Source organism: Telmatherina bonti (genome assembly GCF_933228915.1).
Source record: "Telmatherina bonti genome assembly, chromosome: 12".
Lineage (NCBI taxonomy): Eukaryota > Metazoa > Chordata > Actinopteri > Atheriniformes > Telmatherinidae > Telmatherina > Telmatherina bonti.
In genome coordinates this window covers 35998004-36018228 of record NC_136610.1, presented here as the reverse complement: position 1 = coordinate 36018228, position 20225 = coordinate 35998004, and the positions used below count along the sequence as shown (strand labels likewise).

General features: G+C 45.3%; 1 protein-coding gene across 1 annotated transcript; it reads right to left on the bottom strand.

Moving 5' to 3' along the window:
* Positions 1-346: 346 nt before the first annotated feature.
* Positions 347-20073, bottom strand: ids (iduronate 2-sulfatase). The gene is made up of 13 exons (XM_079249565.1): positions 19984-20073; positions 19646-19782; positions 18783-18960; positions 18622-18710; positions 13566-13766; positions 11288-11458; positions 11071-11197; positions 10567-10737; positions 10317-10423; positions 7240-7356; positions 4104-4214; positions 3825-3950; positions 347-465 (listed from the first exon to the last, which is right to left on the bottom strand). Exons 1-13 carry the CDS (start codon positions 20045-20047, stop codon positions 385-387), a joined length of 1680 nt encoding a protein of 559 aa, XP_079105691.1. The 5' UTR covers positions 20048-20073; the 3' UTR covers positions 347-384.
* Positions 20074-20225: the final 152 nt, after the last annotated feature.

Below are 20225 nucleotides of genomic sequence, written 5' to 3'. Positions count from 1 at the left end.
ATAAAACTAAAGAGCTACTGATGATTCAGCAGGGGTAAAGCAGACACGGGACTCTGGTGTTGAAACTCGCTTGTTTTATGCCCCTGATGACGCAGCGGTTCCACGCTTGAATCGCAGCACGGGAATCTTTGCTCCATCTTTTGTTTGAATGGAAAATAAAGTTTTCCCAGAAAAATAATTTTATTCAGTTTTGCTCCTGTTGAATTCACATCCAACAGCCTGAAGAACCAGGTTTATATAATAAATATTAAAAAAAAAAAAACATGTAATAACCATCAACATTATATTATTTTGAGTACATAAACAACATTTAGTCCTTTTCCCCTCCTTCATCCAGTCTCCCTTTGCCTCCTCTTGTCCATCTGTTGTGTTTCCTCCTTGTCATCACACCTTCGCTCCACTCGTCTTCATCCCCGCTGCGAGATATTGGAACTGCAGCTTCATTCTCGTCCACAGACTCACATTCTGGAACATCGACACGTAAACAAGTAAATAAATAAGGGATGAAGTCGGAGACCGAACAGAAAGGAATCTGAGGGATTATTATGGATAAAACTTTTGGCCTGGTTGTGTTAAATCTCCTCATAATGTCCAGAAACCAGGATCAAAACGGCTATCGCCATCATTCTGGTCTACAGATGGTGGTCCGGAGAGTGAGAACAGAACTTGGGGAGAGTGAAACAGCTTTTCACTCGGAATAACTTAGATCTGGAATGAAACTGATCCCTCTGGTGGAGTTTAAAGGCTGGAGAGGAAAACTCTCTGCCAACGTCGCCGTCTTTAAAAATCCCTTTTTCATTTAAACACATGTTGAAGCTGTTGTATCGTAAAAAAAAATCTAAAATTAACATTTCCAAAATAAGAATGGGTCATATTTTACAGTGAAGAGTGTTGCTGTCACCCCTGCAGCTTTCCTCATCTGCCTAAAAATGCTGAGCGACGGACCAGAAGTCACCCATCAGTAGGGAAAAGGTACTTATTCTGCTAATGGAAACAATAGAATCACATCAGCAGGAAACGACGGATCCTGAAATCTGAAACTGGCTGAAGGCCCACAGCCGCATAAAGAAGCCATGTTGAAATGTGAAAAATTCAAACTTGGAAATGCTGACTGGTCAGGAAGTAATGTCTGCTCCATGGGGGTCAACCTGATTTTCTCGCAGTCCGAACACCAGTTTGTATTCCATCAGGTCACTTTCGATGCTCCAACCAGAGTCGGCTGCAAACCGACTGCTGGTGAAACCTGCACAAACCTCAGCCGAGCCCGAAAAACTGTTTTCTAGTTCTGTGCGGGGAATTTACGTCCATGATGTCCAGACAAACTTATTTGAACAAAGATCTGCTCGACCGCAGCCGTTTCCAGCTGCTGTGTAAACAGCTGATGAGCAAAGTATCACATGACTCCACAGCTACGTGTTATTTAGGAAGCACCGTTTATTTTCCTTGAGTTGATATCTTTAAACACTCGCTGGTTATCTGAAAGACCTGATTTTTGTTATTAAAAACAACATTAAAGTTGCTCTTTAAACATCTTTGCATCTATGTAAAGCTGTATTTCACACCTCCTTAAAGTGGCTGCTGCCCCGTGTCTGATAGCAGACGTCTGTTTGTTGCTACATTATAAACTTGTGAATGTGCTGCCGTCTTGGCAGAGTCTCTCCTGGAGACTCCTGGAGAGTTTATCTGGTTAAATTCAGGAGGAACTTCTTGTTTGCTTTTCTGAAATGTTTGTTTTTACCTCCATAATTTTACAGGATATTAAAGTTTAGGTGGCCAGGGCATCTGGTGAGGATGCCTCCTGGACCTCCCTGGTGAGGTGTTCCAGGCACGTCCCTCTGGGAGGAGACCCCGGGGAAGACCCAGGACACGCTGGAGGGATTATATCTCTCGGCTGGCCTGGGAACGCCTCGGGATCCCCCCGTCAGAGTTGGCAAATGTGGCTGGGGAGAGGGAAGTCTGGGCTTCCCTGCTTAGGCTGCTGCCCCCGCGACCCGACCCCGGATAAGCGGCTGATGATGAAGATGAAGAGTACACACGCTTGGTATCGAGCCGATATCGATACTGGAAGTTTGATTATCTGGACAACACGGAATGTAATGTAGGGCCCTAAACTTTCCACAATCACGGAATCTCGGGACGGAATCGTGGAATTGGCCGATTAAAACGGAATATATTTTCTAACATGTTGACTTAATTTGACTGCAATCGTACGGAGGAGGAACGTTTGGGGTTAAACTGCATGGAGGCAAACAAATCTGAGTGGCACAACAAGCCCCTCCATCTTCAAAACAACGTAAGCGTGACAAAGCAGCTGCCTGCGACTCTTCATCAGGGAAAAAACTGCGAAACTCAACATTAACCTCCAGTACAGAGCCGAGCAGTTCTCAAATGACCTATGTGTTTTTAGTGAACTGATGATTTGCAGATTCTGTCACCACTCCGGACTGAAAACTTTAAAATACACGCAGTGACCACATCGTGTCCAAAAGCCACGTGAAAAACAAGGAAAAGTACAATGCTAGAAAGTAGGGCTGTGACGATATGCTTTAGTCCCGATTCAATACCAATTTTTTTTTGTGCCAATTTGATTTAAATTGCGATTCTCACAATTCCTCGATATGGCTGATTTTTGTAAGCTTAAAAAAAAAAAGGGAAAAAAAAGTAGAAAACTTTTTTTGCTAGTTATTTTTCTTGATATAATATTAGGAGAAAACAACAGCCAGACCATCATTCTGCTGCTATAATGCCGAAGAAGACAAGTAAAAAGATCAATAAAAATATAGAAATGACAATTTTATAATGGATTATTTTTATCTAAAAAAAAAAAGAAAAAAAAAAGAAAAAAATCAATTATAAAAAAAATCACGATATTCAATTTTTTTTTTATTTGATTTTCCAACCCCTACTAGCAAGACCACGTTCCCACAGAAGTGCATTACTGTTTTTCCATTCAAGTCATATATACATTTTTACTTTTATTTAATAAGATAACTGAATATAGTCTTTTTTAAAAGAAGGATTAATAGCTTATGCATCAGAATAAAAAACAACTCCCCATTCCATTAATCTGGCTGACATGTACATGCAATAAGATTAAAGCATTACTTTTTGCACATCTAAATCATAGTATTTATGTAAATCAATTTTGTAATAGAAGTGAAAATATTGTCCATTCCCTTTTCCTCATTTCTTCCTCTATTTTTTAACTTACATGTTTCATTTACATGTCAAAAATAAAAAAATTTATCAAATCAAAATGATGTCGGAACCACCATCCAATTGCGATTTTTATTAATAATAATTTACATTGATAAATGAAACACATTTAGTATTGCATATGTAAATGAATGTTTTCATCATTTATCACAAGAGCTGAAAACCGATACTTTCTGCTGGATGTGGTCTTCATCAATAGATGCAACTACAACCCCTCGACTTCATAATTTAGTGCGTGTTTTTTGATGCACTTTAATGTTAATGCATGAAGGACATGTGCTGTCTGTAACCTCAATAAATTTAAAGTGAATTTATATTTAATTAGTATACATTTTAGTCATTTAAATAAAAAACATTTTTTGGAAGGAAAATAGGAGTAAAAAGTTAAAAAAAAAGAAAAAAGAAAAAAGTGATCTAAAAAATATATATATTGGGGAAAAAAAAATTGCTAAAAATGAAAAATAGCAGAATTTGGGATAAAATGTATTTTATAAGGCCTTGTAATGAACAGCTGATTAGTTTATGTCCACTCAAAACATTTATAACTACTAGTCAGTTTCTATATCTTTATGTTTGATTGAGGTAAAATTGGGGGGGGGGGAACTTACTTGAGGAAGGCTGGTCATCTTCCTCATTATCCCATGGTGGTCATACTCGCTGTAGACGTTGGTGTCCTCCCCGGGGTCGTCGGCCAACATGTACAGCTCTCCGGCGTGGACATCGGATAAGTTCACCTGGATGGAGGGAGACGACACAGATGGTTTCTTTCAGTCTCGACTTCGCCGCCGTGTGCGACACGAGATGGACGATCTTTCTGGTTTCACACAGACAGGAAGGTGAGAGGAAGTGTCGTTGTGCTGTGCACACGTAGCATGAGATGCACTCACCTGAAAGGTTTTGGGGTTGAAGCCCAGCCAGAGTGTGTATCTATAGTCCCAGTTTCGTAGGGAGTAACCCATCACCCTGATGTCTTTAAGATCAGGAAGGTCAGAGTTCACCTGGAAACAAGAAGTCCGAGGTGTGAAGGATGCTGAGTTTACAGGAAGCAGCAAGGCTAACATGTAGCCCAGAACTCTGCTAGACGACTCTACCAAGCATCAGCATCCAAACCGACTGCAGGCGAGGATGTGAGACTGGAACAGGACAGCAGCGTCTCGTCGTTTCTGCTGCACGGCAAAACGTTTTACTCTGGAAAACTCTGCTAATCTGATTCTGCCTGTTTGAGATGAATCGTGAAGGTCCTGCTGGCTTCCAGGGAGATGATGGTCCTGCTGGCTTCCAGGGAGATGAAGGTCCTGCTGGCTTCCAGGGAGATGATGGTCCTGCTGGCTTCCAGGGAGATGATGGTCCTGCTGGCTTCCAGGGAGATGATGGTCCTGCTGGCTTCCAGGGAGATGATGGTCCTGCTGGCTTCCAGGGAGATGATGGTCCTGCTGGCTTCCAGGGAGATGATGGTCCTGCTGGCTTCCAGGGAGATGATGGTCCTGCTGGCTTCCAGGGAGATGATGGTCCTGCTGGCTTCCAGGGAGATGATGGTCCTGCTGGCTTCCAGGGAGATGATGGTCCTGCTGGCTTCCAGGGAGATGATGGTCCTGCTGGCTTCCAGGGAGATGATGGTCCTGCTGGCTTCCAGGGAGATGATGGTCCTGCTGGCTTCCAGGGAGATGATGGTCCTGCTGGCTTCCAGGGAGATGATGGTCCTGCTGGCTTCCAGGGAGATGATGGTCCTGCTGGCTTCCAGGGAGATGATGGTCCTGCTGGCTTCCAGGGAGATGATGGTCCTGCTGGCTTCCAGGGAGATGATGGTCCTGCTGGCTTCCAGGGAGATGATGGTCCTGCTGGCTTCCAGGGAGATGATGGTCCTGCTGGCTTCCAGGGAGATGATGGTCCTGCTGGCTTCCAGGGAGATGATGGTCCTGCTGGCTTCCAGGGAGATGATGGTCCTGCTGGCTTCCAGGGAGATGATGGTCCTGCTGGCTTCCAGGGAGATGATGGTCCTGCTGGCTTCCAGGGAGATGATGGTCCTGCTGGCTTCCAGGGAGATGATGGTCCTGCTGGCTTCCAGGGAGATGATGGTCCTGCTGGCTTCCAGGGAGATGATGGTCCTGCTGGCTTCCAGGGAGATGATGGTCCTGCTGGCTTCCAGGGAGATGAAGGTCCTGCTGGCTTCCAGGGAGATGAAGGTCCTGCTGGCTTCCAGGGAGATGATGGTCCTGCTGGCTTCCACGGAGATGATGGTCCTGCTGGCTTCCACGGAGATGATGGTCCTGCTGGCTTCCACGGAGATGATGGTCCTGCTGGCTTCCACGGAGATGATGGTCCTGCTGGCTTCCACGGAGATGATGGTCCTGCTGGCTTCCACGGAGATGATGGTCCTGCTGGCTTCCACGGAGATGATGGTCCTGCTGGCTTCCACGGAGATGAAGGTCCTGCTGGCTTCCACGGAGATGAAGGTCCTGCTGGCTTCCAGGGAGATGAAGGTCCTGCTGGCTTCCAGGGAGATGAAGGTCCTGCTGGCTTCCAGGGAGATGATGGTCCTGCTGGCTTCCAGGGAGATGATGGTCCTGCTGGCTTCCAGGGAGATGATGGTCCTGCTGGCTTCCAGGGAGATGATGGTCCTGCTGGCTTCCAGGGAGATGATGGTCCTGCTGGCTTCCAGGGAGATGAAGGTCCTGCTGGCTTCCAGGGAGATGAAGGTCCTGCTGGCTTCCAGGGAGATGAAGGTCCTGCTGGCTTCCAGGGAGATGAAGGTCCTGCTGGCTTCCAGGGAGATGAAGGTCCTGCTGGCTTCCAGGGAGATGAAGGTCCTGCTGGCTTCCAGGGAGATGATGGTCCTGCTGGCTTCCAGGGAGATGATGGTCCTGCTGGCTTCCAGGGAGATGATGGTCCTGCTGGCTTCCAGGGAGATGATGGTCCTGCTGGCTTCCAGGGAGATGATGGTCCTGCTGGCTTCCAGGGAGATGATGGTCCTGCTGGCTTCCAGGGAGATGAAGGTCCTGCTGGTTTCCAGGGAGATGAAGGTCCTGCTGGCTTCCAGGGAGATGATGGTCCTGCTGGCTTCCAGGGAGATGAAGGTCCTGCTGGTTTCCAGGGAGATGAAGGTCCTGCTGGCTTCCAGGGAGATGAAGGTCCTGCTGGCTTCCAGGGAGATGAAGGTCCTGCTGGCTTCCAGGGAGATGATGGTCCTGCTGGCTTCCAGGGAGATGAAGGTCCTGCTGGCTTCCAGGGAGATGATGGTCCTGCTGGCTTCCAGGGAGAGGGATTCTCTCTTCCTGTCATAAACTATGATGGTCTTTATGTCTTTATGAAATCTCATGGTGTTTCTAAGGTGAATGTGGGGTTCAAACCTGGATTATCCTGACTGAACATTGATAGAGGTTGTCCATCATCATCATCATTATCATCATCAGCTGATGGCTTCTTGAGACATTTACGTGGTAACACCTCTGTTACACACCTAAAAAACTGTTCAGGTTCGCTTTTTACCTTCTACTGTAGAACAGATCCTCATCACAGATTACTTTACTCTTTAGGATTACTTTCCTCCTTCCAGCTGTTGTCAGGTCTTCACTAAAAGTCGTGGTTTTCTGTTATGTGGAGAAACATTTGCATGTTCTGAGTTCGGGGTAAATCTATGGTAACGTGTTGAACAGAACACGTCTGCAGTAAAGCGACATGTCTCAGTTTTGGTTTTAGACCCACATGGTGCAAACAGCCTCTGCTGTGGAGAAGATGTATTCACGGTTTTGGGTTTGTTGTTTCAGACAGGAGGCATTAAAACGCAGACGTCTCATGGAGCAAGCTGAACTCGCCGCTGATGAGCAGCAGCTTTACAAACTGTTGCAGACTTTAACCCACAGCAGCAGAACTCATGAATATTTCAGCTCAACCAGCGTGTGCTGGAAGCAGCTCTGGTGCAAGCGAGGAAGAAGGCCAAAGAGCAACAGCGTTCAAATCATCTCACTGAAAACCACATCAGTCCAAACCGAGACGACAGCCTTTAAAAAGAAAAAAAGACATTACCTGTGGCGTGTCAGCGGGCCGAGGGTACTGGCTGAAAGCTATGAGTTCTGTGTTCTTGCCTTCTTCTCTGTGTAGGAACGTGTGGGCCAGGTTCCGTCCTTCTGTACACAACTCCACCTGAAAGCAGGACCACGTCAGAGTCCGCGGGATCACATCCGCATCAACGGGCGCGCAGGTCAGGACGGATTTTACACGTTGATGCAGCGCCGTGTGAACTCCCGCCACGCCACAACCAGTTTAGCAAACATCCGTCCTCCCGTGAAGGAGAGCGATCCAAGTCCAGGTGATGTTCTTACCAGACACGATGAGCCTCCTCTTTCCTTCAGAGCTTTGAGATAAAAGGCTTTGAGTCGTCATGACACAACCAGGCCGAGTCTGCAGCTCCGAACATCAACGGTCCTGCTTTCAGCCTCCATTCACCTCAATCACTCGGATTAGCAGTTTATACGTTTACTGCAGAGCAGGAATGAAACTAAACGCTGGTTCAGACTGAGATGAGAAACATCACGTTTCATGTAGATATTTTATCTGTCTGCAGTTGTTCAGACCTGCTGCTGCTCTGCTTCGGGGTCACATCTTACCATGGTTTAGTAAACATCACTCTGGTTTTACAGCCTCTGCATTGGTTTCCTGCTTCATTTTCGTAGTGATTTTAAAATTCTTTTGTTTTAAAATGTCAACATGGCCTCGCCCCACAGTATCTGTCCGACCCGCTTCAGACTTACACCCCTTCTCGTGCAGATCGCCCCCTGCTGGTTGTCCCAAACACCAAGCTGAAATCCAGGGGACCGCTCCTTTTCAGTTGTTGGTCCAAAACTATTCACCGCCGCTGCACCTGAGACGGGCGGGGTCTCTTTCTGCTTTTTAAGTCACCTGTTTCCACTGACTTAACACTGCTTCAGTTGCTGACTCCTTTTTTAATGTTTCTTTTATTCTTTTTATATATTGTGTGTTAAAATTTAAAAAAAAAAAAATATTAGCCACTTTACTTCTATTATATTCTGTTTGTTTTGTTGAGCTTGGATTGTGTTCAGCGCTTTGGTCAACTGTGTTGTTATACAGCGCTCTATAAATAAAGTTGGAATTGGAAAGTGAGAAAGAAACACGGGAATGAAGCGTCGACAAGCTGCTTTTGCAGGTTTTTTTACTTAAATCTGGGACTTGGAACGGAATCGCCTTTATAGTTTCGCCTGCTGACAGTCTGAGTTTTCTCTGTATTGCTGTTTGTAAGTCGCTCTGCGTGGAGACTTCTGCTGGACGCAGAAGATACGCCGACGGACCACTTCGTCTCCTGCATCGGACATGTCGGGGAAACCAGTTACATGGTCTGAGAACCTCTACTTGTTATCGAGGCTACAAGATAAAAAAAAAAGTCCTTTTGTTCTCGTAGACGTGAGACATCCTGCGGCCAAGCAGAACTTTCCTCCGGGAGGTGTTGTGCGATTGGTCGGGCACTTCAGGTGGGCGGGGTTAAACGCAGAAAAACGTGAAGCGGGTCGTGTCCACGTTTCTGCCGGAGCGAGGTGAACAGACAGTTTTAACGGCTGAGGTGATGAGAAAGCTAAACCACACCGGGAGCAGAATCCGCCTCGCTGAACAAACTCAGCGCTTATTAGACATAAAAGTGTGATTCCCGCCACAGACGAAGCTTCGCGTGCCAAAACAAACTTTGTTCTTTCAGCCTGGCGAAGAGGAACAAAGTTCTCGCATCTTGCGGAGCAACAAGCTTTTCAGGCAGTCCTGAAGGAAGGAGGAGGTCCACCCCGGTGCGGCACGGTCAGCTTATCCTGATCTGGAACATCTGGAAGGTTACTGGTTTCACTCCAGTGCTGGTCCCAGTTAATCCTGATGTTGGAAGTGCATCAGTCTCGACATGTTTTAGTCCCCCCACCGGCGCTCGCTGTGCAGCCGACTGAAACGTTGACTTTCCACAAACTGAATCCCTTAATGTAAAACCGAACGTCGCTTCCTTCTAAGTCAGCATCTCATGTTGGGATCCGAGTCCTGCTGGACAGACCAGGAACCCTCCATCCTCGTCTGCTGACTCAGCATCAGCTTGAGATGCAGCAGAATATTCAGCCATGTTCTACAGTTTCTACTGGACCAGGGTGCCCAAAGTGGGGCCTGCGGGCCAAAATCGGCCCGTCAGCACCGTGCTTTAGGCTCGCTGGTTGTTGTTTATATCAAAAGCCTACAGAGACAATACTTTCAGTGTCATGACCCTCCATGAGTCCAGACTCAGACTGACTCCATGACATCCTCACCTTGTAGGGGAGCCAGGTGCAACCCAACATGGAGAGACAGGTAATGTCTTCAGATCAGGGGTGTCAGACTCCAGTCCTGGAGGGTCAGTATCCGGCAGGGTTTTGCTGTTTCTCCACCAACGCAGCTGATTCTAAACAAACGCCTCCAGCAGCTTCTTGTCAACCGGTTTTTAAGTTTTGATCAGGTGTGTTGGAGCCTGGAAACAACAAAAACCTTCAGGATACTGGCCCTCCAGGACTGGAGTTCGACACCTAAGATCAACTTCATGTGTCCCGCTAAGCAGCAACCTGCCTTGTTCAACATGCTGTTATTTGTTGACATGTTGCAGTTTTCTGGCTGTAATTATTCTTTCTTTCCCTCCAACTACAGCGTTATTGTTCTATTGCCATATTGATTTTTTATGCAACATTTTATTTGCCCCGATGGGGAAAAATACACTGTATTAGCTGTTGTTAACTTCATGCATTTACTGTGTTTCGTCCTTAAAGCTGCAGCGTTTGGTGCGCGGCTCATCTTCAGTTTGACCCTTGGAGGCTAAAAGTTTGGGCGGAAACGTCCACCTATATTTCTATCTCAGTCTTACGGATCGTTTTGTTTTCTTACATTATTTACAGCTGTTTGTTCTCCTCTTATTTCTCTGGACTTTAAACCACGATGTCTTCCTTCATGCTGCTGCCCTGTGGCTTCTAACCCCCCCCCTCTGGGACGAATAACGTTTACCGAGCTGCACTTTCTCCTCAGAACGACTGACATCGGGCTGCCGGCTCCAGCAGAGACCTTTCTAACCCAGCAGGAAGGGGATGAAACCATACCTGGAAGGAAACGTCGGGACAGCGTTGAGGTGCTTTCAGACCAGCGAGGCGGGACACGGTGACGAAGACGTCCACCAGTTCCACCGTGTTCCTGATCACTTTGCCGTCTGAGAAGGGAGACACGGTTAGAGGTTTACCTGACAGCGAAGGCAGACAACGCGACAGATTTAAATATGAAAGCATGTCCTCGTCTCAGAGCTTCTCTTCACATCCATCCTGGTAAAACAAACCTGTTCATTCATTTGCTTACTCATGAAGCTGTAATCCAGTTGGTTTAGAACATCAATGAATGGGAACGTTGACTCCCCCCACCAGCTAGGGGCCGCGGTGAGACCAGGGACGAACATGATGAGCGGGACGCGCGTCGTCACGTCAAAATTAGAGTATTTAGCCCATTCTCCGTGCTCCCCTAAAGACCAACCTGCACCAGGAGAGGAGGCAGAAAGCATGAGTCTGCTTTAATGTTGGAGACACAAAACTATTCCATCTGGTCTGGCATTTAAAAATTCATCCAGCTTTAATATTAAACAGTAGCAGGAAGCATTCAGGTTAGCAGACTGGAAAACAAGTCGGACAGTTGATTAAAAAGAAAAGAAAAGGAAGCGTTGCAGACAAACAGCTTTAGAGGACGGAGGAGATGTAGGATGAGCTGGTGCAGCGCTGCCATCTGGTGCTCAGAGGCAGGAACAGCAAGGCTGCATGTAAAAACTGACATTTAATCTGATAAATATCATAAATCATCACGTTTACTAACCGTGATCGGAGGTGAACACAACCACGGTGCTGTCGGACAGACTCAGATCATCAAGAGCACTGAGCAGCCTCCCGACCTGAGCATCCATGTAGGACACAGCAGCGTAGTAGTGCTGGCGGATCCGCAGCTGGAAGACGAGACCAAACAGGATGATTTGGTGTTAAAATGTGGAAGAAACAGACTGTTATAAGAAGATTAGAGATGAGTCAGGTCACACCTGGAAGTCTTTGGGAATCGGGCCGTAGGGGAAGCTGATGTTGAGCCTCTGGACATCGTCCCTCTTCCTCACATCCATCCAGGGGTTGTAGGCCACATGAGGAAGGAGTTCAGGAACATCTGGGTCAGGAGCCAGAGACATCTTCTCCAGCGGGTATAAACTCAGGTACTCCTGTGATACGAGACCAGGTGAAGGGATCATCATGAAGGCGACACTCAGATCCCAACCAGAACCATTCCCTGCTTGGACTAACTGGATGTCTGCAGACTGGCTTCTGCAGCTCTTACAGATGTGCAGAACCACTTATCTAAATGCACACCGCGGTAACGTTCATCTGAAAAAGCAACTTCATAGAACTGTAAAGGGGTAAATATTTCTGAAGAGTGAGCGACTCATTTCCATCAGGTTCTTTATGAATGGATTACTGTGATGAAATCTCCTGACAGGTCTGCTGAAGCCCGCGACTGTTTTGTTCACACTGGGTGAATCAGCTCGATCTGCTCCAGATGTGGAGCTCAGCCCGGATCTATAGGCACCAGAGGGAAGATGGCAGTACTGTCTGGCCTTCTGGTCTGGTTTCTGCCGTGTAGAAAGTACCAGAGGATGCTCATCTGGTTTACTTTCACTCTGATGGGAGCTTTTCTCTGGACCAGGAACGCTCCAAATGAATCCTGATTCAGACCAAAGAATCAGACTCGGTCAGTCTACAAACGCAGGTCTCGGCCCGTTCCAAGCGGACCAAACACAGGAAGCGGACTACAAACCAAGTCCCTTCCTGCATGTGGCGTAGCATTGCATTGTGGGTAAATCCATAGCGATGGCGTTAAGGGTCCTCTGCCTCGTCTGGTGTTCATACTGCGTCCATTGTTGCAGTGGATTTCTGCAGGATACTTGCATAAGACACAATAAAAACCTAAAACAGCCATAGTTTGGTCTCCATGTTTAACTGGCAGGTGGAGGAAACAGAGTTTTCTTCTTCACGCCGGTCTGGTCCTCTCTTCTGATAAATACTAGTGCAGCGCCACCTCTGGTGGGAATGGGGAGATATTATTCTAATGGTTTGACCAAAGTGCAGCGTGAACACGGTCCACATGGATACACCCCCCTACAGCTGGACCATGTCCCCAACCGGACAGAGTCTAGCGGATTCTCCTGATGGGAATGCAGACTAAAAGTTTAACACTGACACTCATGCAGTCCATTCAGTCATAGTGGGTCCGCTCCATTTTCTGCCCTGGTGGCGAGCCGGGCGGGCGTAGTTTTCATTTAAACCGGACTAACAGCTGGATGAACGGCTTGTCAGATGAAGACGCTGCTTTTAAGCAACATGGAGGAACAAACAGATCAGAGTGTTTGCAGATAAACTCAATAACCCCCGACTGCAGCCTGGAACATGGAGCGGCCTGGATATTGGGTGGAATTGCAGGTTTAGGGTTAGTGTCAGGGTTAATCCAATCAAAATGTTGAGTCATTCTCCACCCTGATGCCAGGACCCCGTCGATAAACTTAGAAAATGTTCCAGCTGGAATAGAAATGTTTATGTTGATCCTTTACTAAAGTCCAGAAGATAACAGAGCATTAAAATGATTCTGTTGTGACCCGGTCCATCTCTTTTCAACCCAACACACCTCCAGTGGACAACGTTGGCCTTTACACCCTGGAAAATTATCACTTTATTTACTTTTCATTATTTTTATCGTCAACTTGGCTCTGAAAGATCCATGCCTCCACCTTTCCACCAGCAAATCCCCTCCCTCCCTTTTTCTCTGCTGACTGAAAAGGAGCGGACCCCGTCACAGCCAGTTGCAGACCTGATGCAGGAGATGCGTGTCGCTCGCCTTTCTGCATTAACTTCCACATCTGGAAAGTACATGGAGGTTTTAGAGCAACATCTGCTCCCAACCAGACAACGTCTCTTTCAGGGAAGACCTTGCAGGTTCCACCATGCTGGACCACATCCTGATGGTCTGCTGCAGTCCAGATCTTTAACCAGTACAAACATCTGGAACCAGAATGGGACAACGTTCCTCTCCTGGTCTCCTCACCTCCCAGATGTTTCCAGAGAGATGTTAGAAGAGGAGATGCTAAACATCATCCTGGAACTACTTTTTACTGACGTGTTGCTGCATCAGATTCACAATCAGCAGTTTCCTCATCTGACATGTTTATGTTCTATTGGAAATAAAATATCGTTTAACCCCAACGTGTCCCGTGCAGCAACAGGCGCTTCACTCTTTTCTTACTAAACTTCGCTGAAGGTCCGACATCGACTGTGTACCTGCGGTATCCTGAAAGGTATGTGTGGTTTATGAAAGCCCACAGCCAAGAAGAAAGGCGTGTCGTGGTTGGCTCGGCTCTTCAGTAACCTCACGGCCTCGTCTGTGCTCTCCAGGTCAGGAAGGGTTCCTCCGGGCTGCTCCGTCACGTTCACCGCACACAGCAAGTTAGCGTGGAGTCGACCGTCCTCTCCTTTACACATCTGGAAGAAGTCAACGCCATTCAGTGAAGCAGGAATCCTCAAACTATGTTTAGCCTGAACGGCAAAAAACTGTTTCTTCTTGCGTCGTTTTTTCACTCATCTCTGCAGATGACAAATGAACAAGTAGAGAAAGAAGGAACCAAGCCAGTAAGTACATCTTAAAAGGGATACCGTGAAACTTTCGGCCGCTAGGGGCGCTAAACCCGTAACTTCCCACTGGACCCGCGACAATGTGGCAAAATTAAACAGTAAAACCCTCAAACAAAATAAAAACTGCCCCAACATGACTATATTTCATAGTTCTGAGTGTCAAAATTGTAAGTTTGTCACAACTCAGCTTGCTGTGATGGAAAAGTTAGCATTAGCTGTTAGCTTATGGGATGTTAACTTTGAACAGCGTATGAAACTAAACCAGACCAGTTGCTCATCATTCTCTTATTTCTGATATTCATATGAATTATAAGAAATGCTTTTATTGCTGCAAACCAGCCCAATACAACTTATGCAACTTCCCAGCAGTAAGAATTAAACAACACAAAAACACTTCTGGGGTTAATCGTGAAAACCTCATAAAAATAAAAACAATGGATCTAATAAAATCTGAAAATAAGACAATAAAGTGTGGCCTACTGAATATTAGATCCCTCCCAAATAAGTCTTTATTAGTCAATGACTTGATAGGTGATCACCACATTGATTTATTCTGTCTTACGGAAACCTGGTTACAGCAAGAGGATTATGTTAGTATTAATGAAGCTACGCCAGCTAACTATTTAAACTTTCACATTCCTAGAACTACAGGCAGAGGAGGAGGTGTTGCAGCTATTTTTAAGTCAGAATTTTTAATTAATCCTAAGCACAAAACTAACTATAAATCCTTTGAATTCCTGACATTAAATTCATCTCATCCAAAATGGAATTGAGAGAAACCGCTCCTTTTAGCATTAGTGTATCGCCCACCTGGACCTTACTCCGAGTTTCTGACCGAATTCTCTGATCTCTTGTCTGAGTTAGTGCTGACTACTGATAAGGTCATTGTACTAGGTGATTTTAATATTCATGTTGACGTTGAAAATGATAGTTTAAACATTTCCTTTAGCTCTATTCTAAACTCAATTGGGTTTTCACAAAATGTCAATGGAGCCACTCACTCTCATGGTCACACTCTTGATCTTGTTCTAACATCTGGTATTGAGACTGATAAGCTCAAAGTATTTCCTCAAAACCCTGTCTTGTCCGATCACTTCTTATTAACCTTTGAATTCACTTTATTTGATTACTCACTGACCAAAAATAAATTCTACTATAGTAGATGTTTATCAGACAATAATATTACAAAATTTAAACAATCAATTGAATCAATTTTTTCACATCTACCATGTGTTAGCATGAGTCCCCCTTTAAGCCTTACTCCTGCTCAGATTGATCAACATGCTGATACTATAACAGCTTCAATGCGTACAACCTTGGATAATGTTGCCCCCCTAAAGAAGAAGAAATTAGGTAAGAGTATGAAGGCTCCCTGGTTTAATTCCCAGCTTCGAGCTCTAAAACAGGCATCAAGGCGTTTGGAAAACAGATGGCGTTCGTCAGGACTAGAGGAGTCTCACTTAACCTGGAAAGAAAGTTTAATTGTATACAAAAAAGCCTTACGTACGGCAAGAACAGCTTATTATTCATCTTTGATAGAGGAAAACAAAAACAACCCTCGGTTTCTTTTCAGCACTGTAGCTAGGCTTACTAGGAGCCGGAGCGCTGTGGAGCCATGTATTCCTTTCTCACTTAGCTGTGATGATTTCATGTATTTTTTCAGGAATAAAATTGACACTATTAGAGATCAAATCCACAATACTCTTCCTTCTACCTATAATGTTGAGCCTGTTGTGGTCTCTGAAGCATCCTTAGAACCAGGATCTGACTTGTGTCTAAATAGTTTCTGTCCTGTCCAACCCTCTGAATTAACTAAAATAATAGCTTCATCTAAACCATCCACCTGTATCTTAGACCCTCTCCCAACGAGCCTCTTTAAGGACATTTTCCCTTTAATTGATACATCACTACTAAATCTTATCAATATGTCTTTAGTGACAGGATATGTACCACAATCATTTAAAACTGCTGTAATCAAGCCTTTACTTAAAAAGCAATCTCTGGATCCAGAGGTGATAGCAAATTATAGACCTATATCTAATCTCCCGTTTATGTCCAAAATTCTGGAGAAAATAGTTTCAGCTCAGCTACATGCCCACCTGAGCAGAAATAATTTATGCGAGGAGTTTCAGTCAGGATTTAGAGCTCATCATAGTACTGAGACAGCATTGGTGAAAGTTACTAATGACCTTCTTATGGCCTCAGACAAAGGACTTGTGTCCGTACTTATCTTGCTTGATCTTAGTGCTGCATTTGATACAGTCGATCATAACATTCTGTTACAGAGACTAGAACAGGTGATTGGAATTACAGGTACAGCGTTAAGCTGGTTTAAATCATATTTATCTGATAGACTTCAGTTTGTTCATGTAAATGACAAGTCCTCCTCCCAAACTACAGTAAGTCATGGAGTTCCTCAAGGTTCTGTACTTGGACCAATACTCTTCACACTATATATGCTCCCTTTAGGCAAAATTATTAGACAGCATGGAATAAACTTTCATTGTTATGCAGATGATACTCAACTATACTTATCCTTTAAACCAGATGAAACAAATCAGCCCAATAGGCTACAAAATTGTCTCATAGACATAAAGACTTGGATGTCTAGAAATTTTCTCCTCTTAAACTCAGATAAGACTGAAGTCATTCTCGTTGGATCTGAAAAACTCAGAGCTAAATTTTCCGGTTTTGTAATGAACCTGGATGGCATTACTTTAGCTTCCAGTGCTACAGTGAGAAACCTTGGAGTAATATTTGACCCTGACCTGTCCTTTGGCCCACATATTAAGCAGGTTACTAAAACAGCCTTCTTTCATTTACGTAATATAGCCAAAATTAGGGACATTCTGTCTCGGAGTGATGCAGAAAAACTGGTTCACGCTTTTGTTACTTCGAGACTAGATTACTGTAACTCTCTATTACTGGGCTGTCCTAAATATGCCCTGAAAAGCCTTCAGCTGATCCAGAATTCTGCAGCCAGAGTCCTGACCAGAACCAGCATGAGAGATCATATTTCTCCAGTTTTAGCCTCTCTTCATTGGCTGCCTGTTGAATCTAGAATAGAATTTAAAATCCTTCTCCTTACATATAAAGCCCTCCACAACCAGGCACCACTATATATCAAAGACCTCATTGTTCCTTATATACCAAGCAGAGTACTTCGTTCGCAGACTGCAGGCTTACTTGTGGTTCCTAGAGTCTCAAAGAGCCGAGCAGGAGGCAGAGCCTTTGGTTATCAGGCCCCTCTCTTATGGAATAAGCTCCCAGTTAGTGTTAGGGAAGCAGACACCCTCCCCACCTTTAAGACTAGGCTGAAGACTTATCTTTTTGATAAGTCCTATAGCTAGGGATGGTTAGCATCCCTTAGTTATGCTGCTATAGGTTTAGACTGCTGAGGGACATTTCCTGATACACTGAGCTTCTTTCTTTTTCTCTTTATCTCTTTCTTTTACCCCCCCCCCCCCCATAACAGTGTTGCATCATTAACATGTATGTCTCCTGTCTCAGCAGGTCTCCCTGGCCGGGAGTAGCAGTTCCTGTTGTCTGTTGTCTTTCTGTCCTCTTCCCCCCACACAGCAGAGGCAGATGGCTGCCTGTCCTGAGCCGGGTTCTGCCGGAGGTTTCCTTCCTGTTAAAAGGGAGTTTTTTCCTTCCCACTGTCGCCAGTGTGCTTGCTCAGGATGGGAGATTGAGTTGGACTCAACTCAATCTGTTGGTTTCCTTATATAGGCTGTTATGAATTGGCCTTCATTATGTTTTCCCCTCTGTCTGTAAAGCGTCTTGAGATGGCATTGCCGTGATTTGACGCTATATAAATAAAGTTGAATTGAATTGAATTCAATTCAATTTGCACTAAATGTTTAGGGAGTCACATTAGCATTGGTCTGTAGCCGGTTAGCTTCATCTAGCCGCATTTAGCTTCTACTAACTAGTTAAATAAAGAAACAGACGTATCCTGCAACGTTCTGCGGCTCATCAGACACTTACTGTCGTTGTTCTGAATAAAAACTGTTTGAAAGATGTGAAAAAGTTCATCACATTTTTCTACGTTTGCACAACAAGCAAAGCGCTAACTTAGCATTCTGCTAACAGTGATGCTAACATAGCATAGCTTTTTCTTTCTGGCCTCCTCAGACACCGTTTTCACCTTCTTACTTCCTTCAGACATGACAAACTTTGGTTGGAAGAGGAGGAAAAAGTAGCACAAAGCAGAGTCCTCTGTGTTTAAAAAAGGCAGGGTCGTAAAACGAAGCGCTCCAGGTCACATGACTCCATGAGAAACGGATCCGCTCCTGCAGAGCTACAATGTCTGGTTTCTGAAGAGGTCAACCCCCTCGAAGCTCTGACACACATCAAACTCTGTATACTGATCCCAGAAATCATCCATTATTACTGACATCAGGCTGTTAGGGTGAAAAGTTTCACGGTGTCGCTTTAATAATCGCATAAAATCCCCTGAATAAAACTGTAACAAGAGAAAGACGAAGACAGACTGACAGCAGATCTGCACCGTAAAGTTGCGTTTTCCTCTCAGTTTGTATAAAACCGTTTAGATTCACAATACAGACATGATGCTGCACAAATTCCTGGTCAGATTACCACAGAATACATCTGTACTATTACACAGCAAGGTTTTTTATGCGCGTTACGACACAAAAACGAGCAAAACAAGCATCAGATCATAAAAATAAGTTGTTTGTACCTTCTTTTTCTCAAACCTGTATGATGCTGGATGGTAGGCAGGGATGCTCCAGCTGTAGGGGTAGTCATCTGTGTGGTTAGAGGCGATTCCTACGAGACAGCAGCACGATGAAGGGAAACAACAAAAACACAACAGCAACACAACCTGACTGGAATCCTCACCTGGATGGAACACCTTCCCCACCGACATGCTGAAGTAACCCTGAGACTTGAAGTACTGCGGCATGGTTGTGTAGTTCCCAGCGTGGGCTCTCCAGTAGGAGTTGAAGTCATAGAGCCTGGTTGTGTCCGGTCTGCGACCAGTTAACATGGACGTGCGGCTGGGTGCGCACACGGCTTGCTGAAACGGACGTAAACACGCATCACGCACTTCAGGAAGGTCAAACCCAAGGTTCGATTATCCAATGGGCACAGGGGCACCAAACACCAGCAGTTTGGACATAAAACAAAATGTATAAAAGAAAAGCCAGATAGTTACAACCATAGACTGTATATGAAAGATGGACGCGTTTTTTAGCCGGTTAGCAATGTGACTTAGCTTTAGCCCTTCTTACCTTCGTTAGCTCCTGTTAGCTCCGGGTTAGCTCGGTTAGCTCTTAGCTACAGAAAGCTCAGAGTTTGCTCAATGTCAATCATCCACCATGACGCTCACAGCCCCCCTCTTAGCGCCACCTCTTTGCCAATATTTGTATTTTCTGGGCGAGACGACACGCATGCCCCTGCCAAGATGGCGATGGTAGGAACCGCCCGCCGAGCTTCAATTCAGCTCTTCAGAAACCTACGGGTGACGTCACGGAGGCTCCGCCCATCTTTTATATACAGTCTATGGTTACACCACAATGTCTAGTGTATTGCTACTGGTACCTCTGCCTGAGAGATGTTAGAAATGTTGTTTCACAGTGTATCATTCACAATTTTTTACAATGTTAGGGTGTGGAAGGGGGCCCCTGTAACACTCTGGGCCCAGGGCCCTGTGAACTTTTAATCCGGCCCTGGTCAAACCACCTGAAAAGGATTTTACTAACCTGAACATACGCATTGAGGAAAACTTGACTTTTAGATGCCAGCTGATCGATGTTGGGTGATTTAACCAGAGCGTCTCCATAGCAACCGAGTGACGTCCGCAGATCATCTGCTACGATGAAGATGACGTTTCTCCTTTCTGGAAAGCATCATTCAGAAAAACTCAAACTTCCCACGTGACCGCATCAAATTTCCGGCAGGAGACACTCAGCAAACAACATTAAGGGTGAATAAACTTTTACAGCGCTGCCAGATAACTAAGTTACAGCCTGAATGAAATCATCCACTTAGATTAAAACAACACAAAGCAGCCAGGTGTCCCCAACAAACTGTAGTTTACCTGCTGTCGCAACAACAGCAAGGGTCACCAGGAAGAAAACACATTTACACACATTTATGTGCATTTCTGCTCCCAGGAAACGACTAAAGACGCTTTATATGCGCAGCATTTCCACATCTGAAAACAATGAGGCGTTTAAATAACTTCCTGGAAACGCGTCATCACTTCATTGTGTTTTTATTGGTCCGTTCAGCAGTCACTCCGCGAGGACCCAATTCATTATTTTATTTCATGTCATTTGT